The sequence below is a fragment of the Polypterus senegalus genome, chromosome 10 (genome assembly GCF_016835505.1).
Source record: "Polypterus senegalus isolate Bchr_013 chromosome 10, ASM1683550v1, whole genome shotgun sequence".
In the NCBI taxonomy this organism is placed as follows: domain Eukaryota; kingdom Metazoa; phylum Chordata; class Cladistia; order Polypteriformes; family Polypteridae; genus Polypterus; species Polypterus senegalus.
The window spans coordinates 23,544,369-23,570,306 of NC_053163.1; the positions used below are offsets into that span (position 1 = coordinate 23,544,369).

A 25,938-nucleotide genomic window follows, 5' to 3' on the forward strand; every position below is an offset into this window, starting at 1 on the left:
TTTTCTTGGTGGTTTATGATTAGTTTTTGTATTACGGATTTTTCAAATGTTCATTTTTCGGTTCGTAGTGTGAATTGTTGCAATGTTACTTTTCTTGGTTGTTTATTAAGTTACTGATTTTTCAAATGTTCATTTTTTTTCCTTGTGCTTAAAACTCATTTTTAAAAAAAGTGTTTACACTGATCGGGTTGTAAGGCTATTAGCGTGAACTCCTGCAATGTTACTTTCTTGGTTGCTTGTGGTTGGTTTTTAAATAAAGTTCGGATTTGTTCAAATGTTCCTTTTTTCCCCCTGTGCTTAAAACTCATTAAAAAAAAAAAAAGTGTTTACAGTGATCGGGTCATAAGGCTATTAGCATGAACTCTTGTTATGTTAGTTTTCTCTGTTGTTCAAGGTTTTCTCGGTGTTATTCAATGTTTTTACATTTAGTTTACTATTAGATGTGCATTCAATTGTATAATTAACTATATTTGTGCTTAAAAATCTTTTAACAAAAACATTTACATACAGTTCGTACGGTCTGGAACGGATTAATTGTATTTAAAAACTTTTTTCTGAATATATAAAGTCAGAACTTGAATATATAAAGTCATCACTGGAATATATAAAGTGAAAACTTGAATATATAAAGTCAGTGCTGGAATATATAAAGTCAAAACTTGAATATAGAAATTCAGCGTCGGAATTTATAAAGTCATTCCTGATTATATAAAGTCAACATCGGAGTATATAAACTCATTCCTGAATATATAAAGTCAAAGTTAAAATCTATTATTGATTGAAACGACTTTGAACTGAACTAAGTGAACAAAAACGTAATCAGAAAAATAAATTAAAAAAACACTGTTCGGTTAATGTTTTGAAAATGATGAATGTGCCCTGCCCAGGATTGGTTCCTGCCTTGCGCCCAGTGTTGGCTGGGATTGGCTCCAGCAGACCCTAATGACCCTGTGGTCGGATTCAACGGGTTGGGAAATGGATGGATATTCCAGCGCCTACTTTATATATTGAAGTTTTGACTTTATATATTGCAGCGCTTACTTTATATATTTCGATGCTGACTCTATATATTCAAAATTTTGACTTTATATATTGTAGCGCTTACTTTATATATATTCCGAAATATTCCAACGCTGTCTTTATATACTCAGGTTTTGACTCAATATATGTGGGAATGACTTTATGAATTCAAGTTTTGACTTTATATATTCCAGCGCTGACTTTATATATTCAAGTTTTGACTTTATTTATTCCGACAGTGACTTTATATAATCAAGTTTTGACTTTATATAGTTAAATGTAGTCATCATTGCATAACTTTTTCTTTACCATGGAAATTTAAAGACTAAATTCAACTTCCATTCCTAACAAAGATATTTCTGGCGACTAAATAGAACCTACTTATATCCAAATTCGAGCTATTGAGCTGTCGCCTGCCTGCCTGAATAAGTCACCCTCGCTTCGCTCTTACTTTTTTACCGTTCATTTAATCATGGCTAGTGGCGGAAAAATTTATAAAATGGAAGGAGGATTACACTGAGTATGGCTTTACCAAAACAATTATTGATGGCGAATCGATTATTCATAAAGCTTCAATTGGTGATCTGTTTTTCTGTGTTAACCTCATATTTTTTCATACTTCTTCTCAAACCAAGGGGGTGCGAGGGTAAAATGAATCGGGAAGCGCTGATCAATGTAATCGGTGTACCAGGAAATCATGCATTGAGAGAAGTTCCCTTTTGCTTGGAATGCAAAGTGTGATTAAATGCGTGATTTTTTAACATGTTATGGAGCACATGCATCGAAGCTTCTCAGCTGTGCTTGTGCTAAGAAAAGGAAACATTTTAAAAATAACGTAACACGATTGTCAATGTAACCTTTTGTAAGTAGTGCCTGGAGGATTCAGTGTGGAATAACTGTAGAGACAGCGTGTGTATTAACTTGTGGATTTTTCTGTGAGTATTTGGTGGCAGCGTCACAAAGTCGCTTCCGTAACACTGCGTTAGCTGCGGAGCTCAGCTCAGAGCGAAATGAGGTGAATGGGAGGGGAGATGATGACGTGACTCCCCTACCCGCCTTAACTGTCAATCCCCCACAAACACAGTCTCTCGGAATTTGCATAAGCACGGCCCTTTACCTGCAATTTTAACTTGGTTACAAAGTAATCAAAACTCTCGTTTACATCCTGCATCCTCTCATTAAACTTGTATCCAACATTACCCGTGGGCATAACAAACGCCAGCAGCAGCCTGTCTATGAACTTGATTTAAACTTTTGGTTTACACCTTGCTTTGTTTCCGAAGTAGCAGCACTCATGAATATGGTTGTATATGTCATTCGCTCGCTTCTTATTGTTTCGCTGCCTTCTCAATTGTATAATGCATGTTTTCTTCAGCGCTTTTTGGAGCTCTTCCTGGTTTTCTACACACTGCACTGACAGTCAGTTCACGTGATTACGTGGGATGCGTGATGATGTCACACGAAACTCCGCCCCCCACGGCTTTCGAGCTCAATTCCTTTGCAGTAAATGGAGAAAAATAGCTTCCAGTTATGACCATTACGCGTAGAATTTCGAAATGAAACCTGCCCAACTTTTGTAAGGAAGCTGTAAGGAATGAACCTGCCAAATTTCAGCCTTCTACCTACACGGGAACTTGGAGAGGTGAGTCAGTCAGTCAGTCAGGGCTTTGCCTTTTATTAGTGTAGATATAATATAATATGGATGATCATAAGCTGGTTTGTCAGATTTAAAACTGTAATCTTGCTTGAATAAAAATGATGAATTGAAAGCCTTAGTGGTGTTGATAGGATGCAGCACAATTTAAAAGTTTAGCTACAAAAAATAAAGTATATGATAGTGTTGGTAAGGAAGGAAATTCAAGACTGCAATTAAAAAGCATACATATTCAGCAACTTCCAGATTTAGATTACTAATAAGCATTTTTGCAAACTTAAGCAAAACAATAGAACTGTAGAAAAATTGAAATGAAACTGCACATGCAGCCCAGCAAAGCGCACCAGTTCTATTTCCAAAATGAAAACAAGTCAAATTTTGAATGCCCCTGAATTTCTACTTTGTAGCACACATCTTGGTAATTTTATTCCATTTGTCTGTGTGATGGAAAACTGTCAAACGTTTATATGATATTTATGTCTAAAAAGTTTCTTTTTAATTTATTTAATCTCTATTCAATTGCATATTTTTGATTTAATCTTGTGTGTGTGTAATATATATATGTGTGTGTATGTATGTATGTATGTATGTATGTATATATGTATACAATACATATAAGTGTATGATTTAAATGAGCGAAGACGGAATATAAATGAATAATTTTTATGCCAAAGTCAGTGTAATAAAGGTAGAACCTTATTTATTTTCTAATATTTACACTACTCCTATGTCTTTGGAGATTTTTTTTTGATGATATATATATAGGGTGGCCCACGAAAAAGTAGCCCGCCTCCCTGGCGAAAAAAGGCGCCCTTCCATAAAGAAAGAAACTTGAAATGCAAAAATCTTTACTCACTCTTTACAGAAAGTGCTGAAAATGATTCTTTGTGGAATGGAATACATGTCGCTCAGCTCGTACTCACACGTTTGCACTACGTCTAAACAGCTTTCGTGATGAGGGTAGTCAATCGGCGCGCCACTCTGGCAGGAAGGTGGGCCACCCTGTATAATATACTGTATCTAATTTTTTTTTTTTTTTTTTAAGGGAAAAGCCCAAGTAATGCTGTTCCTGAAGGAAACATCACAAAAAACACTACCCCTAAACTCTCCCTTCAAACGACAGAAAACCTCAAAAGAAACCAGGAAAAGCCTAACACAGGTAGGCAGGAGTTAACAACATTTATTTTCATAGCACATTTTCATACAACGTAGCTCAAAGTGGTTTACAAAATGACAAAGAGAAAGTTACAAGAAAAGAAAAACAATTAAGATTAGGCAATAATATGATAAGTAACAACATAACAAGGTAAGGTCAGATGACTGGGAGGACAGAAAAAGAAAACCGCCTGGAGAATAAAAAAAACACACAATCTGCAGGGGCTCCAAGGCCAAAAAGACTGCCCAGCCTCCACTGGTTATTCCACCTAACATAAGTGTTCCTAAATGAAAACTTTTACTTCATCAAATGATAGGATTGGATGAAGTTAGTCTTGGGGTTGCATGATGCCAGATCGCCACCACAGAAGAGACGGCAGAGAATAGTAGAGATTAGTACAGATTGCGGATGCCTGAAGAATATGATCATTCTATATTCATTTAGTCTAATACAACTGAAATATAGCTACGAAAAAGCCATATTAAAGTAATGGGTTTTTAGCAGGTTTTTATTTATTTATTTTTTTAAATGTTCCCACAGTATTGGCCTGGTGAATTTCTGTAGGTAAAGTGTTCCACATTTTATATGCATAGCAGCAAAAAGCCACCTCACCTTTTCTTTTTAAGTTTCGCTCTTGGAATTATAGTCCATTCTAAACGACACGGGTAACCAGTGTAACAACACTAAACCTGGTGAGATGTGCTCAAATTTTCTTTCTGTAGTTAAAATTCTGGCAGCTGCATTTTGCACTAATTGCAACTGATTGACGTCTTTCTTAGTTAATCCTGTTAAGAGCGCATTACAGTAATCCAGTCAACTGAAAACAAAAGTTTGAATCCATTTTTCAGCGTCTTGTAAAGTTTTAAGAAGTCTTAACTTTTGCTTAATTCCTTATGTGGAAAAATGAAGTCCTCTTGTTCTGGTTAAATATGTGATTTAAAGTTTAAATCAGAGTCAACAATTACCCTTAAATTTTTACTTCAGGTTGACTTTATAAGCTTAAGGGATCAGAGACCATATATCCATGTTTGCCTGTCTCTAAGACTTTCATGTTTTTCTTATTTGGCACCAGCACCAGTCCTAAAGAATTTGTGTATGTAAGTATGCATGTACAATGTCTGGTTTATATGAATGCAGCTGTCCATTTGTTTTCTAACCAGGTTATAGGAATATATGGTACATGATTATGAGCTCAGCTTAATTTTACCTGTGTGCTTTTGTTTTTGGCTTTAGGCCTACCCGTAGTTGCTTAGTCATTAATTCCTCCTGTGCATACCTTGATGTTTCCAGCATACATGGACCACCAAAAGTTTACAGTGGAAACAGTTTGGTACATTTTATTTTTGAAACTAAATGCATTTTTTTGATATATATTTTGTTTCAGGACTGGCAAAAAAGAGGACCCGGCTTCTCTTGAATGGAACCAAAGACTTAAATATGTTTGGCCATCCTGCTTTTTGTCACAATAAATTGAGAGGTTCTCTTCGAGATGGCGTTCAATTAGGTAAAACAGGTAAGGCATACTAAATTTCTTACTGGAGCTTAAACGAGCTACTTTGTCAACTGTTCACAGTTGAAGATTTCATATGGAAGTTGTATTAAATGTATGTGCACCAGCCCAGTTATGTTAGATATTCTGTCATTGCTTTTTATTTTTTTTTTGGAGATCTAGGACCTTTTTTTTTTTTTTTCATTGACCTTTCACCAGCTTCAACCATTTTTTTTCCATATCTTTGCAAATATAGGAAAAATTGGACATGCTGTAAAAAAACGAGCTCTACTGACTGCATCCTCCACGCCACCAGCTATCAAAAAATACACTAGGAAGTACAGCACCGGTATGGCAAAGAAAAAACATTTCTTTTGTTTTAATTTCACTGGTTTTCCTTATTCACTGTAAGTGTAAGCTACCTTAACTGTTACTGTTAGATTTTAAAAGCACTCTCCCAAAAACATCATTAAAAATTTGTATAGCAAAATATGAAAGGTTGAAACTTTGCATTAATTCTTTGCATTCTGCTATCCTTTATTTAAAGAAAAGGTACAAAACGGAAAACAACAAATACAACCTGTTAAAAGACTGAAAGGACAGAGCTGTTTAGCACAAGGGGCAAAGCCATCGAAACGCAAAGGAAAGAAACGTCTCAGGGGTATGTGCCTGCCTTTTGGTCCAAAGTCTTATCCGTTAACATGTTTGGAGTGTCTGTAGTATGATATGCGATTCCTGTTTATTTTAATTGTTTGTTTTTCTGTGCTTGTAAAATGTGTATAGAACCATAGTTTAAAAATCTTTTTGGTGGAGGTGATGACCTTTTTTTTTTTCTTCCACTTGAAATTAAAACTTTCTGTGGTTGTTGATGCATCAAGGATAATTTCTCTCCACGTTTGACTTCAAGATATGTTTGCCCCATTTTTTCCCATTAATGTACTCTTGTATTAAGGAGAGGGGGAGTTGAAAGCTTACTGAAACTATAAACTAATTGCTTTGAATGAGCATGTCATTTTTAGGTAGTATTACCCTGTAGTTATTCTGTGACAGGCCATTGTTTCTTTTTTTAATCAAGTAAACAAAAAGCTTAATGAACCGGAGTGTTTTGTATCCTTTGATTCACCAGTTGTTTTTTCTCTCCTTTTTCTTTCTGTGTATGTTATTTAAACAGGTACTTAATGATTTAAGTTTGCTGGTTTGAATTATAAATAACTAGCCGTCTCCTGCGGCTCTGCCCACATAGTAGGGAAACAGGAAAACTTTAAAAATCAATGAAAAAAACAGGCATCGCTAGCTAAGTGGAGGCAAGGAACACTCCAAAACGCAGAGGTTAGACCAACTCGAATGGAGCCTGGCACGTGACTGAGGAGGGCCCTGCCCGTCTCCCCATTCCTGACGTTGTGCTTCCCCCTCCCCTCGGCCCTCCGCCTCTATCTTGGATTAACGTAAATATATCGCTTCTGCAAGCAAAATCAACCGGAATGTTCAAGCAAATATCAGAAAAAAACCTGATTTAAATACGTTAAGTAGTTCTCTCATTCGCTAGCTAAGCAGAGGTAAGATACACGCCCTGAGGCTGGCGTGTGAGCGAGGAGGGTCCCCCCTTCCCTCAGCCCACTGCGTCTCTCTCGGATTTCCACAAATAAATCTGAAACCGCAAGCGAACTATGATACTGCAATGAGAAAAGTTGCAAAATCAACCAGAATGTTCAAGCAAATTATAGAAAAAAAAACCAACTGAAATCCTTTAAGTAGTTCTCTCGTGAAAAGCGGACAGACACACAGACAAACATTGGATTTTATATGTGGGCCATAAGTTTCCATACATAGGAGAAACAAATTTTTTATGAAAAACCATTTTTATTTATATAATATGCTCTACGTGACTGCCATTGTTTTGAAAACACATTTCAATACATGTCCGCCACTGCTGATGGCGTTGGTGATACGTTCCCTAAGATGATTTATGTTTCGTATCTTCTCCTGATATACCATGGCCTTCAAATGCCCCCAAAGAGAAAAAATCAAGTGGGGTGAGATCTGGGGATCTGGGAGGCCACGCATTGAAACACATTGTTTAGGGTATCTGAAATATCTCTCTATTATAAAAAGAAATTCTGGATTGCAAAAGCAAGGCTACGATACGTGCTCTTCTCTCAGAAGACATTTAAAAGACCCGTGAGAGACCGTAAACATGAGGCTTGGTCCCAAGAGATTGTCCCAGGGCCGTCTTGCGGGGACGTGGTACATGAGGTTCTTGCAAGACACGCCCTACTTACAACAGTTATCATTCAAGAGCAAATGCATCAAAAAAACAGTCAGTCATGTAAAAGCACATAGTGCACACACATCCTGTGCTCTCAACACATATAAAGCATATAAGGACAATATGGAGAATAGACTCCCAAAGGCATTGGAGAGAAAAAAAGGCAGATAGATTATGAAACCAGTAAAATTGTAAAGTATTGTAGTGTCCCAGCCAGGTTGAGGCCTCTTTGGTTTTAAGTGACTGTTCGGTCTGATTGAGGGAGGGCAGAGTACAGCACGAAAGACTGATAGCGGGGTATTGATTGATGCGGTAGGAGGGGGGCGAGACATGGGGGATGAGGGATTAGCGAGGGTGCTAGAAAGTTGTGTTTGGGGTTACGAAGTCACTGATTGTTCAAGTAAACTTTTATGACACTTTATCATGTCAGTCGCTACAGTATAAAAAAAAAAAAGATAGAAAAGATCACTTAACCGCAAAACAAAAGGCGATTAACCATCAGAACCAGGTGTAATTGAAAAAAGAGCAGGACAAGTCGAGGTCAGAAATAAAAGGCAAAGAGTAGACAACAAAGTCTTTTCACATTTGCATCATTCTTATGCACAAAACGTGAATTTAGAAACGTGAGTGAGTTTCTAAACTCTTGTGGGATTCCACCCAATAGGACGACACGTGGAAGAGCGTCCCAAAGCAATCTCAGTCTCCCAGCGCTGTATCAGTTCGCCGTATAAGCGCATCCAAAAATAATCGCGGACATGCAGACGGAGAATTGGGGACGAGAGAGAGAGAAACCATCAGCTCAGCTGTGATCACATGACGCTCAGCAGATAAAGTGTATCCATACTACCTGTATTGCAAGACATCACTTATCAACTCAAAATTTATAAAAAAATTTAGCTTGTCTTGCAAAACACTCGTAAACCAAGTTACTCGCAAACCCTGGGCAGCGGCAACCCACCACTATATATATTGTCTATGTCCACACTCCATTTTCATTTATAAATTGCATTTTTAAAGGAAGATGATCTATGTCTCCACTAGCTTTTTCATATAGTTAAGAAAGTATTTCCGTCCACACTAAAATGTACCAAAAACATGTATGACCAGGGGCTTGCAGTTGGAGCTGTAGAATCAAAGTCAGGGGCAGTTATTGGGTTACTGGGGTCAGAGTTGCAGATGATGAAAATTACAGCCTGTGACTAAATGTAAATTGTAATATGATGTGGAATCCTTTCCAATGTCAGATATACAAATTTGATTAAAATATTTTTTCTTTTCAGGATACATTTTAATTTACATTGAAGATTGATTTCTAGTTTTTTGCAATTTTCAAAATAACACATTCATGCACAAAGTTACAATGGCAAAAAGAGTTTTTAGTCCGCGGTTTCTTGAACACTTTAAAGTCGCAAAATATTGGAAATATTATCTGTGTCATTGCACTGTAGAGAATGGTGCAAAAGTATGCGATACTAAAATCACTTTTACTTGTTCCAAAAGGAATGTATCAAATGTAAAAATAAATTGAAGCTTTTTCATTCAAAAGTTTTAAAAGCTGTATTTAGCGGTGATGAAATGCCTTGCATCCTGTGTGCTTTCAAGCAACACAGTAATCCTATTACAATTACAAATAAAGCAGTCCCAGTCGGTGGTACCATAAATTGAGGAGTCAAGAGTCGAATGTTTTATGTATCAAGTCCACAGCCCTGCATGTGATGTAGACATTCAACTATACTTGGTATGTGTGTTTTTGCTGAATAATCCTTGAAAGGACGGAAGTGCCTTTGGCCTTGGGATTTTCTGCAAAACTGCAGCAACTTTGCCTTTTTCACATATGTGCAGCATTCAAACTGCGCTAAACACAATTTAGATGGATATAGGTTAGCAAGCAAACCGTGCCGTGGAGAGCAACTTTTCTATGTCCGCTATGTTGGTATATGGCTTTCTTATGTAAAGGGTGACCAATTCTGAAATGAGAATTTGTAATGAGCAGCATCTAGTAGGGGAAGAGCCATGTAATAAGCATGAACCAATGCAGAGTGTGATTAGAGGCTGTGTTTCTGAACGTCTGTTTTCCCTCGTCGCCACTACAACATATAGTCTCTGTTTTTGGAAGGACACGACTCTTAAAAAAAAAAACAAAAACACACACTTCAGTTTGTTTTTAAGTCTCCATTTTCTGGGTTTAAAAATGCAGAGGCAGCATGGACAAAAGTTGAAAATGGAGACTGATGTTTGAGTTTTAAATGAAAAATGTATTGGTCTGGACATAGAGCCTATAGAGTGCTCACTTTAACACTTTGCCAAAAAAATTAATGGTTCAAGCCATTCCTCGCAAGATTATGAGCAGGCAAAGTCAGGTGCACAGTACTTGTGGATGCCGAGGATGTACTGCATATTTATTACATATCTTTAAAAGTGCACATAACTTGTCAATATTGCTGAGATCAGTTTGGGGTTGGGGTGGAGAGTAGTTGTGAGGAATGCTGTTAACCATCCTCCTACTTCACCACAAAATGCTCTGTCACACTCCATTGGTTGCAAAGATCATTCAGTAAAACTGGATTTGAAGAACTGTCACATCCACGTTATTCTCTAGACCTGGCCTTGTATGGCTACAGCCTTTTCACAAGTCTAAAGGGCTTACCTCCTTCTGTTGAATGCACTGTGCCAATGGTAAATCCATCAAGTTGGCTGAAGTGTTTTTGCAAACAAAATGGTTTATTTGAATGGGATGCCAAACCTTTAATGTCAAAACAAGAACATTGGGCTCAACAGAATTCTGTTAAAAATAAATAAATGAACTACTTTGGTTGCTTTGCAGGTGTTTATCTTAACAGGTCATGCTCAAAACCTTTTCATCACCCCTAGTACATTTGCATGGGAAGCTGTTCTAATATAAAATAAAGCATTTTATTTATCCACTGTACAAGTTTAATTTTTTAAAATTTTGTAGAAGTTTTTAAACTTTTCCTTTTACATCATTTTACAGTACATTATAACGAAGAAAGGGAGACGTGGAAAAAGCCAGTTATACCTGTGTGGTGTGGCAATAAGAAAGGCTTTTTGTACAAGGACAGGCTTGGAAGCATTCCAGGTACAGTTTTGTTTAAACTGCTTTTCCCCCTCTTATTTGATAATGAAAGTACTCTATTGCAAGAAATGCTGTTTATTTTTTATTTTTTTTTTTGTTGTATTGTAGTTTTAAGTTGGGTCAGGTTTGGGAGTATGCACAGGTACAGCATGTTGCTGCACCCATGACATGATGAAACGGCTCGGGATCCTGGTTGGCAAACCCACAGGCAGACACAAGGTCCAGTCCCATCCTCTGGAAATGACCATCTATCTGCTGTGCCAGGTATTACATGGCACAGTCCCCTTGGCCTGGTCCAGCTACTCGGTTCCTCAACAATGAGGATCTTATTAGCCAGATCACCATTGGGGGGAAACGCGCAACATGGCTTTAGTGACACAAAGTCAAACCAGTGGTACCCAAGAATTCTCGGAAAAGACACAGTCCAGTCTTTGTCTCCAGTTACTGGAGCATCCGTGTCTCACAACCTACCCTTTATACTCGCGGAGAAGTCGGGACTTGATTTTACCATATAATTTCTGGTATTTTATCATGTCGGTCATATAAGTCGAATGTGGAATGCTCACACTATTGGTCTAAGAGATTATGATATGCTAATGTCCACCTGAGAGAGTTACCACTGAGCACACTGCCTTTTTTCTTTTTTTTTTTTTTCTTCTATGTATCGTACCTACGTGACCACACGGTAATACTTGAACTATTCCGAAGTGACGTTTGCAATGTTTTGTGTTTTTTGTATCTCACACCCTCATACACCTTTATCGTAAGAGTATCCCTTATCTATGATGGAGCATTTGATCAGAATAAAATATGAAGTTGGTTTTAAATTGAAAGTCGTTGAAGTGGCGAAAGAAATTGGTAACATCACTGCGGCAACAAAATTTGATGTATCTGAGAAACTGGTACGAGATTGGAGGAAGCAAGAAGATATAAAAATAAATAAATAAGCATATTTTTGAACGGGCGTATAAGTCGTGGTCTGATTTTTATGATCGATTTTTTCAGTTTTCAAGACCCCGACTTATACACGAGTATATACAGTAGACACTAATGTTAACTTATCTCAATTTTTGTTTAGATGTGTCGTCAGATGGTGGAGGCCATGCAGCCTTGTCCGTGCTTTAACTGGTGTCTTTAGTAGATTTGTTGATTTGGTTGGACTGGAAGTACTGAAATCTGCATGTCCCGTGGCTCTTTTAACAGCAGTCCTTTTGACAGGGTGTGACACACTGTTGAATTGCACAATATGTGTTTGAAGTAATGTTTTCATGAGTATAGCTGCCAATTCTTTCAACGATACATTGATTTCTTTACTAATGTTGTACCTTGATGACGAGTGCACACACACAGTACTTTTGAGAAAGTCCATTGATGTCCTGGAATACCAATGCAGAATTTGTTGTTAGCGAAAGGTTTTTCCCTTGCAGCAGGTTGTTTGTTTTTTTAACATGTGCAATGCGCTGTCTTCTCACACAACACAAGTTTATTATTTCGTTTGGAAGGTTTTTCAGCTGTGGACTAGAATAAGAATGCTTGCTTTCTGTTGGACCGGGTTAACGAAAGCACTATTGTTCTTTGCTGCTCAAAATCGCCACCCTAAGCCTAACTTGAGCTCCGCTGTCATGAGGTGTTGGATTGGCTTAGAATTGTGACAGTCTGTACACCATCTGATAGTTCCAACCCAGTTTTAAGCAAAATTCACTCCTGGTTGTCTGCAGAATGTATTTATTTTACTGTACGCCTGGCTCTGTGAGACTAGGTCAGCATATAGATAGATACTTTGTTAATCCCAAAGGGAAATTCACACAAGTGTTAAGCTTGTTTGAAAGAAGGGGCATTGTAAACTGTAAGTGTGTTGGAGACTGACCCATGACTTGGGACTGTTTAACTGCAGCACTTTCATGGCACCATTTTCAGAGTCTCCTTAGTTCAATCGGAAGACAATATGAAGCTGGTATTAAATTAAACGTCGTTGAAGTAGCAAAAGAAACTACTGCGCTGCCGCAACAAATGCGTCTGAGAAACTGATGCGAGATTAGGAGGCAAGAAGATGTAAAAAAAATTCAAGTGTCGCATTTTTGAATGGGCGTATAAGTCGGGGTCCGATTTTTATGATCGATTTTTCGGCTTTCAACACCCGACTTATATGTGAGGATATACGGTAATAGCAAAACATTCGGCACCATGACTCTAAAGACTTGGACCTTAGCTTGAAGCGTTTGATCGTAATTTATGCATCAATAAAAATAAACTGGAAGGAATATAAGCAGGCAAAGTTGACTTTGCATGAACACCAGAGACATGCAGAGAACCAGTCTCAATAACTTAAACCCAAGATATTGGTTTGTACAACAAGCTTTGTCGTTGAAATAATCCCTTTTAGAGACATTCATATCACAATGAAACAGTATTTTATAAGTAATAGTTGAAATGAAATGAATGTTCTTCTCAAATGTATGTTCCACCACAGTGCATGTCTTCACCAAGTCATTTTGTGCCTTTCTCTTTATATGCCCCAAACTCAAACCACCTCTACAGCAATACTCATCCCAACGATGCTCTTTTATTTGTTCCTGATTGTGAATTTGTGCATTTGTTATCTCTGTAAATTCCAACTTTACATCATGTTCTGACTTCATTGATCACATCTGACTTTCTCTGTGCATTATCTAAAGTATCTTAGAAACACTGTCTTTCTCCTTTGATCCCCGAGAGTGGTACAATTCCAGCAATACTGTCTATGCAGATCTTCATATCCTCCAAGTCTACTCCTCTCTCAGATTTCTACAGGTCGCCTCAACACATTTCACTGCAGTCTTTATTCTCACTTCTTCAAAAAAAACTTTATTGCTGACGTCCCCAAATACACTTTTCACACTCAAGCTCTTCATCCGCAAACCACCAGTACTTGTTTTAGATGTTAATTGCCCCATGTAGTTTATAGTGGTTGCTGACTTGTTCATCTGACGTCAATTACAGGAAACTGATGATCAAAAATAATTATCCTAGATATATAGTGCAAAATTAGATTATAAAGACTTTAAGGACACTGGTGGGGGGGGCTAATGGTGGTTGGAGAGGGCACTGGTAAAGGGAAACTGAACACATTTTAGCAGAAGAGGACTGGCAGCAATACTTTATTTTATGCTTACCTTAAACTGATCCAGCATGCTGATGTGATATTACAGAACACTAAAGCCTTATGGGAATGACTTTTTGACTCTTGACTAACAAATAAGGGGAAGAAGTGGGTCTTCAGTTTAAAAAAGTCATTCCCATGAGGCTTTAGCTTCCAGTTTATAATGTGCGCAGTTATTCTGTCAACAATGGGAATTTGCAGAATTCACATAGGCAGTGATGGACTACTTTGTTAACCCCAGTCTTCTAATTCTGAGTTCTTTAACAACTTTAAATTTATCTTTAAACCAGAGTATGCACTCTTCAAGCATATCGGAAGCAATACCGCTGCATTTGTTTTAAAAAACAACATACAACTTACTTATATAGAATAATTTACATTATGAATTTGTGAGGATGAAAATAACTCCACTGGTTTGTTAAAAAGGAAACCATACCTCATATATATTTGTCTAGATTGATATTGTGAGCCAGTACACAGCTATATCATTTGTGTGTTTGTTTTCTTTTGTATAGTTAAAAAGTGCATTAAAGTTGGTAAACAGTGGTACAGTCCAATGGAATTTGAGAAGCTTGGGGGAAGAGAGAGCAGCAAGAACTGGAAAAAAAGTGTCAAGTGTGGCAGCGCAATGCTGTTCACGTTGATCGAGGTAGGTCTGAGTAATTTATACACCTTCATACAGTCTCATTCTTCACTTTAAACTCTACTCTGTGTATCTTATCTAGGTGAAAATTTATCGTATAATCTTTGAACAAAGAAATACTTTATTATCATCAAGTTTGTTTTAAGTGTGTTTATTAAATGGAAGGTCTAGATTCTGTTTACAAACTGCATGTATTTTATAACCAGAAAAGGGAAGCATGTAGCATTAAAACGTCTTTGTTTTTTTTTTAAAAAGACTCTGGCCAAGTGAGGTTGAATGTTTTAGAAATGTAACTATCACTAGACAAATTGAAAAGAATATGCAAGGGAAAAATACAAATGTACTTTTGTTATGAATCAAAGAAAATTGAAAATGTATAAATATGGACAATAGACATAAGAAATTGCCATTCATTGTTTGTAGAAAATTCCACTACTGGTAGTGAGTCTCTAGTCTGCATGACTGTTCTAGCATGGCCGGAAGAAAATGGTGGTGGTAGAAAAATTTAAAGACCACAGGAAAATCGGGAATGGCTACATATGCTGGCAGTGACAACACATGTGGACGTGCCAGTGCAGGAAGAAGGGCTTTCTTTGAGAGAGCCATATGGGCCTTATAGCTAGCTGTGCAGGGACACCATCAGTGCAAAAGAAGGTGGGTACTAGCAGACAGGCAACCCTGTAGTTCTGGAGAATATCAGACCCTGTAAAAGAGGAAGGCCACTAAGAGCAGGAAAAAGAATGAACTGTAAAGAATCGTGTATTCCCTATAGCCGAGGTCAAAAGATCTACACGCAACTCCGCTCAATGTTTCACATCACACAAGTTGCGTTGCCCAACATTCTGTGTTCAGTCAGTTAATGTACCTAATTGATTTCCATGAGTGCTATTATTTTGACATTACCAAAGAGACGAGTTATTTCAGCCTTTTTCTTTAACGTATCACATTTGCAATGGGCCAAAGTTTTCCATACATTTTATTAATATTTGGTGGCATTCCTTTTTTAATTCCCTAACTTAAATCAAATGCTTAGCGTCGTGTTCCACAAGTTTATATGTATAATTATATATATTATACACACACAAGGGATGTTCAAAAAGTTTCTGCACCCTTTTTTAACTCTCTTTATAATGAATTTCAAACACAAATGACATCACTTTTCTCCATAGTCACCTTCCTTTGCAATGCAGTTTTCCCAGCGTCCTACCAACATTTTTAATATCATCAACAAAAAATGTTTTTTCCTTCACCATTTCCAAAGAAAATCTAAAAGTGCAGAAACTTTTTGAACGTCCCGTGTATAAGAATATAATGTTTTTGAGTTCATCCCACAAATCTGCTGTAGGATTCAGGTCTGGGCTTTGTGTTGGCGACTCCATTACTTTCACCTTGTTGTCTTTAATGTTTTATTCCATTTTTGGATGTATGCTTAGCAAATTTGCAAGCAAGTTTTAACTTTCTGGCTTATGTCTTGAGGTGTTGCTTCATAATTTCTAGATATTTTTTCCTTCCGCATGATGCCATTTATTTTCAGAATTGCCCCAGTTCCTTTACCAGCAAAATACCGCCACAGTATGATGCTGCCACCTCCATGCTTAACAGTTGGGATAGCGTTCTTTAGCTGAAAAGCCTTGTCCTTCTTTCTCCTGTGGCGGGACACCCGGAAGAGGGACTACACCTCCCCAGGACCACGAGAGGGCAGCCGCCCTGGTTGGTATGTGGACCACGGGAACAGAGCATAGAAGTTCAACCCTATAGGGGCCTGTGGTCACCACTAGGGGGTGCCCAGATGCCTGAGAAGCCCTGGATGTCCGCACTTCCACCACACCCGGAGGTGCTGGGGAAAGCAATACCAGGAACACCTGGAGTGCTTCCGGGTGCTCAGCCGGCACTTCCACCACACCAGGAAGTGACATTTGGAGCACTTCCGGGTGAACATAAAAGGGGCCGCCTCCCTCCATTCGTCGGGTGGAAGAGGATGAAGCCTAGAGTAGAGGAGAGGAGGCAGTCAGAAGGAGACGCATTGGAGAGAGAGGCCTGGACTGAGGGTGATTGGTGCGGGAGCACTGGGGTGTGTGCTGTTGAACACTGTATAGAAGAAATGTTTAATAAAGGAATGTGTGGTGGTAAACCATCGGTGTCTGCCTGTCTGTGTCCGGGCTGCTTCCCACACTCCATACACAGTGCCGATTGTTGTTGCTGAACAGTTCCATTTTTGTTTCATCTGACCACCGAGCACTCCTCCACAAGGCCAGGACTTTGTCCTGGTGATAATCTACAAACTTAAGTCTTCCTTTTTATGTGTCAGTCTTAGACTAGGGCAGGGTTCTCAATCACGGTCCTGGAGAGCCGCAGTGGCTGCAGGTTTTTGCTCCAACCCAGTTGCTTAATAAAAAGCACTTATTGCTAAAGTAACACTTCTGCTTCACTTTAGTGATTTTGAGCCCTTATTGCTTAATTTTGTCTTAAACAGCTATTTTAATTGCTCCTTATTATCAATAACATGCAAATGACAAGAGAGAGTAGCATTTCTCCATTTAGCTTATTTACATTTACACCTGTGTGTATTTATCTGCACTATTGGGTTTAATTAAGTACTTGGAAGAAAAATGAAAAGAAAAAAGTGAAGGACTGAGAATTACTCGTCCATTTTAGCCTTCAAATCATTTGCATGATAGAAAGGGAAAGAAAATCTAGGATATGAGAATGACCTGACATAGCAGAGTTAATTTAATTTCATAGCTTGTTAGTGCTTTATTGGCAAGAATTGCTTTCTAATTAAGCAACCAGGTCAGAACAAAAACCTGCAGCCACTGCGGCTCTCCAGGACTGGGATTGAGGACCCCTGGACTAGGGGTTTCTTTATTGTGCATTAGCTGTTCAGGCCATGGCAATGAAGGCCTCCTAACTTTGGAATCTGATGCCTCCCATCTCTTCGCCAGTTCCATTGCTGCCACCTTGGGGTTCAGCTGAACCTTTCCAAACCGTTTGTTCATCTCTGGGAGTTAATTTGCGCCTCCTTCTTGACAACGCAGTATATATGTGGTCCCTAGATATTTGTATGTGCTTACAGTTGCCTGTACAGAAGTACATAGTACCATCATTTGTTTGGATATTACTTCTAAAGAGGAACTGGACTTGTGGAGGTCCACTTTTTATTTTTATTTTATTTTAAATGAGGTCTTGGCTTCATCTCCCCCACAACCCCTAAGGCGGTGGCTCTACTCTAAATATATTCAGAATATTTTCAATTCAGACAATTTTTTCAGTCAGAGAAAATACAATTCATGACATGAACTTCTGTAATCTTTCATGCTGCTTAAACATTCACCTTGTTGTATGTAAACGTTTGACTCCCATATACTGTATATAGGGTCTCGCACACATTGATTAGCCACAGAAGTGATTAACATTGATGATGTCAAGACAGTGGCACCTGTCAAGGGGTGGGATATGTTAGGCAGCAAGTCAACAGTCAGTTCTAGAAGCTGGAAAAAAAGGGCAACGATAAGGATCTGAGAGACTTTGACAAGGCACACGTTGTGTTGGCTTTACATCTGGGTCAGAGCATCTCCAAAACGGCAGGCCTTGTGGGGTTCTTCCAGATTGTGGTCCAAGAAAGGACAATCGGTCAACCCTCAACATTGTCATGAGCACCCAAGGCTCACTGATACATGTGGGGAGAGAATGCAAGCCCATCTAGTCCGATCCCAAAGAAGACCTACTGTAGCACAAATTGCTGAGAAACCGCAGCCGCAGACAGGTCAGAATGCCCATGCTAACCCCCGACCTTTGCAAGAAGTGCCAGGAGCATCATAACTGGACCATGGGGCAATGGAAGAAGGTGGCCTGGTCTGATGAAGCACATTTTCTTTTAGATCATGTGCATGTCCAGGTGTGTGTGTGTTGTTATCTGGTGAAGAGATGGCAACAGGATGCACTATGGGAAGAAGGCAAGTCAGCGGAGGCCGTGTGAGGAATTTGGCAATGTTCTGCTGGGAAACCTTGGGTCCTGGCATTCATGTGGATGTTACTTTGGCACATACTGCCTACCTAAAGATTGTTAGACCACGTACACCCCTTCTTGACAATGGTATTCTCTGATGGCAGTTGCCTCTTTCATCAGAGTTCTGTGTCCTGCTACACTGCAAAAATATTTCAGGAATGGTTTGAGGAACATGACAAAGAATTCAAGGTGTTGATTCCCCAAATCTCAATCCGATTGGGAATCTGTGGGATGTGCTGGAAAATCGAGTCTGGATCCTGGGGGCCCCAGCCTTGCAACTTTACCGGACTTAAAGGATCTGCTGCTAATATTATGGTGCCGAATATCACAGGAAATCTTCAGAGGTCTTGTGGAGTCCATGCCTCAATGCACCAGAGCTGTTCTGGTGGCACAAGGGGAACCTACACAGTATTAGGCAGTGAGTTTTAATGGCTAAAATCAGTGTATGTATTTAGTGTGATTGACGGAATTCCAGGCACGTAGTTCTTTCATACTTGCGTGTGTACAGCCTGTTTTGGTTAACCTATTCGTGACTTTGCCTTGTGTCACCTACTAGAAAAGGACCGACTGGCAAGTAAAAATAAAACTTTAATCATCTCTTTCATCCAAAAACTCACGATCCTCTGAGCTAATTTCCTCACCTGTTCTTTGTGTCCACAGAATGGTTACATCAAACTACCACCAAGAAGAAAGAAAGTAGAAAGTGACCGGGTGAGTTTATTCTTCTTCCATTGTGTCTTTTATACAAAGCACTGCCAACATCAAACCAGTGTGACACCTAAAGGTGGGGAGCAGATCATGTATCTCCTGTTTTTTAAGTACGTGTGTGTTCTGCAGGTTAGTAACCAGGCCGAATATAGAGGTAATTACTGTAGAATCGTGTTAGTAAAGTGACAGAAATATCCATCGACATACAGTACAGCAGAACTGCACCCATGCTGGCATTTTCCCCATTTTTTTCCTGATATTTATCATCTCCAGGGCACCACAGCCTTTTCCACCTCCACAGGTTGTGTTCCCCTGTGAGATCAGAAAAATGATGGATATTCTTTTTTTGTTAACTTGTAATTTTGAAGGTGTTTGTTTTAAGAGAGCATGAATGTATGAAGACAGGATTTAAAGTTGAACATCCTTATTGGCTCAGCTTATACTGAACTGCCTTTACTCACAACTAACATCATTGATGGCTACATAAGAATATAGAACATAAGAAATTTGCATATGAGAGGAAACCATTCAGTCCCTTGAGCTCATTTGGTAAGCTAATAGTCAAGCTGTCCCAATATTTCACCCCCCTCCATATCCCACTTAAAGGTTCTCAAGGTTTCTGTCTCAACTCCATGTCACAGTAGATTGTTCCATATTCCCACAAGTCTTTGCGTAAAGAAGTGCTTTTTAGCTTCAATCCTAAATGTACTTCCCCTTAATTTCCACTGCTGTACTTAAGTATTTGACCAACCCTTAAGCTGAAAGACTTCGGCTGGATATTCTTTATCAATGCCTTTGAGGATTTTGAAGAGACCTGGATTAGGTCACTCCATTGTTTCCTCTGCGTATGATTAAGCAGGTTTAATTCTGTCACAGTTGGATGTCTGGGATGCACCTGCTTGCTCTCCTCTGCACAGCTTCAAGTGCTGCTATGTCTTTTTTGTAGTTGTGGTGGAGAAGGTGGACATTGGCTTAGAGTCCTGGGTGTTCATAGGTCTGTATTGGTTTAAAAACCACGAAAACGTGTCGAGTCGCCCTGAGTGATTGTACAATGTGACAACCATTACGAAGAGTGAGTCTTGTACTTTCAAAATAGTGACCATGTTAAAATTTAAATTGCTGAAAAGCTTTAAATAAAAACAAAACAAAACAAAAAGTAAAACTAGAAAATGATGGTAAACTAAATCGAAACAAAAAACTAAAAAGTAAAATTAGAAATGGGCAAAAAACTAAAATGAAATAAGTAAAAAGTAAACTTAGAAATTGTTGAGAAAGTAAAACTAAAAACAAAACTGTAAAATTAGAAAATGGCAAAAAAAAAACTTAAACTAAGTAAACAACAATTAGAAAATGTTGAGAAAGTAAAACTAAAAGTGAAAACTTGAAAAACTAAATAAAAAGTAACATTAGAAAACAGCAAAAATCTAAAAAAAGAATTTAAAAAAACTAAATAAAAAGTAAAATGAAAAAGAGAAATTAAAAATAAACTAAATAAAATAAAATTAAAAAATGGCAAAAACTAAATAAAAGCTAAAAGAATAAAATCAAAAGCTCAAATAAGCCCTAAATCTACCAAATACCATAAAACAGGGGTGTCAAGTCCAGGCCTGGTGGGCCGCATGTTTTCATTCTAACCCTTCTCTTAATCAGTGACCAGGTTTCACTGCTAATTAACTTCTTCTTCCTTCATTTTAATAGCCCTGTTTTTAAGGATTCAGTTCTCTGAATTGATTTTTTTCTTCATTAAATGACAGCCAAACAGAAATGAGACGTGAAACGAGCCGACAGACAACCAGCTGAATTGGGACTTCAAACACCAACCAATTTCTTAATGAGAAGCTGATTCTTGCTGTTAATTAAACTCGTTATTTAATTCCTTCTTGCTGCTCTCATTTTGCCACAGCAGACATTTCAACAAAACTGTTGATATTGTTTTTTCTAAAAGACCATCGGAATGTTTCAATGACCTGAGAATTTCGACCTTTCTGAGGCCGTCCCTTTTCTTTATTTTCAGATATTGTGTGATGGGCACAGGTGAGCTGGTCATGTGGCGGCTTGTTTTGTGTCTCCTTATTGTTTGGCTGAGTCAAGTTAATTAAAACTAAGGCAAAAGAAGTTAATTAGTAGGAAAAACTGGTCACTAATTAAGAAGATGGTTAGAATGAAAACCTGCAGCCGCTGCGGCCCTCCAGGACTGGAGTTTGATACCCGTGCCATAAAACAAAGAGTGCACTGCTTAAGCCCTGGGATGTCTTTTGAATTCCTTTTGCCGTCTGCCATGTTTGTAGTTTCAGTGCCTTCTGCTCAATCAGTGACGTTTTTGTTTTCCTGTTGCTGTGATAACTGACTATGGCTTTGTCTAAAGCATGCATTTCTCATCTCATTTCTTTTTTTTTTCTCCCCCCATTCCTGTTAATGCAGTCATTAAGACTTCGGAGTAAAACGTGTGTTTAGCACCCGTGCTGAGAATGGATGGCCACAGAAGAACCTGCTACACCAGGAGAAGCAGCCCTAAAGTTGCTGAAGAACCGGCACCTGCTGTAAAGATAACTTTCTGTAATGTGACTCAATAAAACCACAATGAAAGGCCACATCTAAGCCCATCGCCGACCTAAGGTGCCTTAAAGTATTTGGAATTGTCGCATGTCACGCCCTCCTTCTGCCACATTAAGTGTCAAAAATAAGTTCATCTTTCATATGAATTTAAACTTTTGCTAACAGGTTAAAGCAGTTGCTAGGAATTTCTCTTGGCATCCATACTGTAATTATGTTATGTGTTAACACCAAGAGAAATTTGTGGCAACTATATATATTCAACTTTATGAAAATGTTTTATCAGATTTAGGGTGGGGTTAATCATCATGGCCCGCTTTCCCCAGTGGTTTTAAGTAAATTCTTGCCCTACCAAACCTCATATAAAAGTAAACGTGTCCTTTCTGCTTTACCCTTAAGGTCTGATATACTGTCACATTTTATTAGCAACCTGATTTAAAGAATATGTTAGCTTATGTGATCAACAAATGCAATGTGGTCTCTCTCCCAACCACCACCAAACATGCCCAATCAGAGGCCCATTAGCCGATGAAGGCCTGAATAGGAGTTGCCTATTTTAATACTGGGGACCTTTTGCCCTGTTATAGCTTATCAGTTCTTCAACTGAAGCAACACCTTTTTTTATTTACAGCCAGTAACATAAAGGTTTTAAAAATAGAAAGAAAATATTTACAAGTATGGTTTTATAAAATATTTATACTACAAAGACAAATGTTAGCTTTGTAACTTAAAAGGAATGTTTTATGGACCTTTCTTTGTACTTTGTGTTCATAATTTGTATGCATTTGGGGAAGATTTTATTTTTATAAAGATTTTTTAATTCTATTCCATGTGAGTAATACCAATAAATCATTTTGAACATTAAAAAATGTGTTTTTTCTCAACCCTCACGGAGCAGTAGCTTCAATGAAAGGACACAGCAGTGGCTTCTGTCCCTTCCTATTGGGTAAACATTTTTGAGCTTTGATGACACAGCAGCTTCTTTTAAGAGCCGTGTGTCAGCTTTACACGTGTGGTGGTTAATTACAGCACAGAGGCTGCAGCTCTTTTGCAAGTTTCTTCCAGATAGTCAACCAGCAGTAGGATTAAGTAGGAGAACAAGGACCTCAGAAGTTCTGAACCTTTTAGTAGCAGAAATAAAATTAGCTGCTGTTTGCATTTTAGGTGTATGATGAGAAGATATGCCACCATGAGCTCTTACAGGTCCTAACCCTACTGGTGCAGATGAACAGCATAGCCAACCAGACTGTTCAGGAAGCAGACCAAGATGGGAAGGCAGTGTCATTTTGTTTCCTAACTTCATCAAAGTCTTTGCAAAGGTGGATGCTGAGCCAAAAAAAAGGGAATTCAATTCTTTTATTAGAAGAAGATGAACCTGCCTTTGAAATACAAACAACCATGTTAATTGTGCAGATTATTACAGTCAGGCGTGTCAGTCATCCACCGTACCATATGCACTGCAGAAGAGGTCAACCACTTGAAGGTAAGCATGTTCGGGCCTGGCCAGTATTTGGATAGGGGACCACCTAGGAAAAACTTGGGTTGCTGTTGGACGAGTTGTTAGTGAGGCAAGCAGGGGGTGCTTACCCTGTAGTCTGAATGTGGATCCCAGTGCAGTGATAGGGTCACTGTGCTGTAAAAATGGCATTGTCCTTTGGATGAGACATAAGACCGAAGTCCCGACTCTCAGTGGTCATAAAACTATCCTTCGGCAATCTTTGTAAAGAGCAGGGTGTATCCAGGATAAATTGCCCACCACTGACTTGTCATTCTGGCCCCTAATTATTTACTGTCTCTACCTGACCATTTCTCTTTGTCACCACTTAACCGCCTCAATGTGTGGTGAGCACAGTGCCTTAAAAATGGCTGTGTCACCTCATCTAGGTGGATGCTACACATCAGCGGTGGTTAAAAGTGGCTCGTTATCAATATTGTGAGCTGGAGGGCTGATCGCACCCCAAATAGACGCAAGTGCATTTGGTGTGGGCGCAGTCCTGTCACAAATTTTTGATGGAGAAGAACATCCAATCACATATTTGAGTAGGAAATTACTTCCTAGGGAACGCAATTATTCTACAATTGAGAAAGAATGCCTGGCAATTAGGTGGGCTGTGGAAGTGCTTCGCTATTACTTGTGGGGACGAAACTTCACTTTGGTAACTGATGCTCCACTTCAGTGGTTGTACCGACAGAAAGATACAAACTCTCGTCTAATGAGATGGTTTCTGGGTTTACAACCTTACAGTTTCACAATAAAGCACCGACCAGGTTCTGAACATGTCAACGCAGACGTATTATCCCGACTACATGAACTTGGTACAGAGAGTCGCTTGATTCTCAGGAATGTGAATAAAGCTGAGGGGGAGGGTGTGAGCTGGAGGGCTGATCGTACCCCAAATAGATACAGACGCCCCTGGGAAAACCACAAACCCTGAAACACTGACTACCCTCACATTACTCCTTATCCTTGCACTATAACGCCTAATACAAGCCTCACGCGGTACTCCACCGACTTATAAGCCTTGCGCAGCGCCTGTCAGTTTTGGAATTGATTGTTTGCTTTTCTCTCTCTCTGCTCCTAGCGGAACTGTCATCTCTGACTTGTCATGGAGCACGTTTAAGCTCATGTGTTTGAATAAAAATCCTTCTTGTTTCTACGACCTCCTGTGTCTCTGTGCAAATCTGTGACCCAAGCGTGACAATATAAAGAATTATTAGCAACCAGACGGACACTTGTCCTTTTGTTCTGTCTCTGTTACATGCCGTTTGGTACGAGTTTCATAAAAGCAGTAATAATATTTGTGGTCTGGAATGACTAAACTATTTTACTAGGTGGAGTGGTGGCTCTGATGAAGGGAGTCTGCCGACCAATTGGAAGGTTGGCGGTTCAAATCCCGTAAACGTCAGAAGTGATTCCACTCCATTGAGCAAGGCCCTTAACCTGCATCCAGCCCTGCAAGCAGGTGGCAGAATTTGTACTACAGCCACTGTAAAAAAATAAATAAATAAAAACAAACCTCCCCCTGCTCATGTGGTGTCGAGGTTTCCAATCCAGGTGGTGGGTCTGGCAACGCACTATCAGCATATACTCCCAATCTAACCTGTACATTACAAAGTACATTCCAATAGATAAATGTTAACAGTGAATATGTCAGAGAGTATCTGCTGGACTAACAGAAAGCAGCTTATCTACCACCTTAAGGTGGGTGTGTGTATGTCTGCATCTGCTTCCTAGGAATAAAACTTAAAAAGGAGGCAAACCATGATGATGTCAAAAATGATGATACAAATACTAAATACGAGCCCAAAAGTAAAATTGGTCTTACCAGCCTATTCTGTTGTCTAATGTTACATGACATCCACTTACTTGTAACTTTGGATGGTGGGCAATGGACAGGACTGGGAATTGGCACTGATGTCGTGATTCAGTATCAATTTTATCTTGACTGAATTAATGTGCACTGATATATTTGAAATGGCTTTTTTTTTTTTTTGAGATTACTTAACCATGCAGTAAAGAACATTCATGTGACAAATTTCAGTAACACTGTATTTGAAGGGTGTCTACATAGTGACTTTCTAACATCTGCATAAGCCTAGAGTGACATTTAACAAGAAATACTTGATTGGTAACGAATAGTTAATGTCAGTATTTGGAAGATATAGAATAAAATATCATTGCTTAAAAAAAACAAAAATTTCACAGCACTGCACTCATTCCGAATTCACCATAATTTAACTAACATATGTATCACCACACACATTATAGGTGGTTCCTTGTTTTAATATAATACAATGCAATCTACATTATAAAATCTATCATCTTACAAATAGTTTTTATAAAACAATCAAATATTGTTTCTTAAATAATGTAATTCAAGAACCTATTCACATGTTATAAAATCTCCATGTAGACACTCTTCAACTAAACTCTTAGCCAAACTTATTCCCCTATTGGACATTTAAAATTTTGAATTAGTCAAAATTATAGATACAGTGAGAAGATTCATGTCTTTCTATAATTCTACAAGTTACATATTCTTCAATTGCTCACGTGTACCATTCATGGAGGCGGAGTGGTGGCCCTGAGGCTAGGGATCTGCACTGGCACAGGCTATGCTGTTGGGCCCTTGAGCAAGGCCCTTAACCTGCAATTGCTGAGCACGGAGTAGTGAGAAAAACGCTATATAAATGCAAAGAATTATTGTTA

General features: G+C 38.7%; 1 protein-coding gene across 1 annotated transcript in view; it reads left to right on the forward strand.

Annotated features, from left to right (window-relative positions):
* Nucleotides 1–22,677, forward strand: part of LOC120536951 — a 41,754-nt gene extending 19,077 nt beyond the window's left edge. Inside the window, exons 5-12 of the mRNA XM_039765529.1 lie at nucleotides 3,720–3,833; nucleotides 5,215–5,343; nucleotides 5,576–5,668; nucleotides 5,867–5,980; nucleotides 10,578–10,682; nucleotides 14,334–14,467; nucleotides 19,128–19,178; nucleotides 21,597–22,677. Coding sequence (XP_039621463.1) covers nucleotides 3,720–3,833; nucleotides 5,215–5,343; nucleotides 5,576–5,668; nucleotides 5,867–5,980; nucleotides 10,578–10,682; nucleotides 14,334–14,467; nucleotides 19,128–19,178; nucleotides 21,597–21,629 — 773 coding nt within the window. The 3' untranslated portion in view covers nucleotides 21,630–22,677. The remainder of the gene's footprint in view (nucleotides 1–3,719; nucleotides 3,834–5,214; nucleotides 5,344–5,575; nucleotides 5,669–5,866; nucleotides 5,981–10,577; nucleotides 10,683–14,333; nucleotides 14,468–19,127; nucleotides 19,179–21,596) is intronic.
* Nucleotides 22,678–25,938: the final 3,261 nt, after the last annotated feature.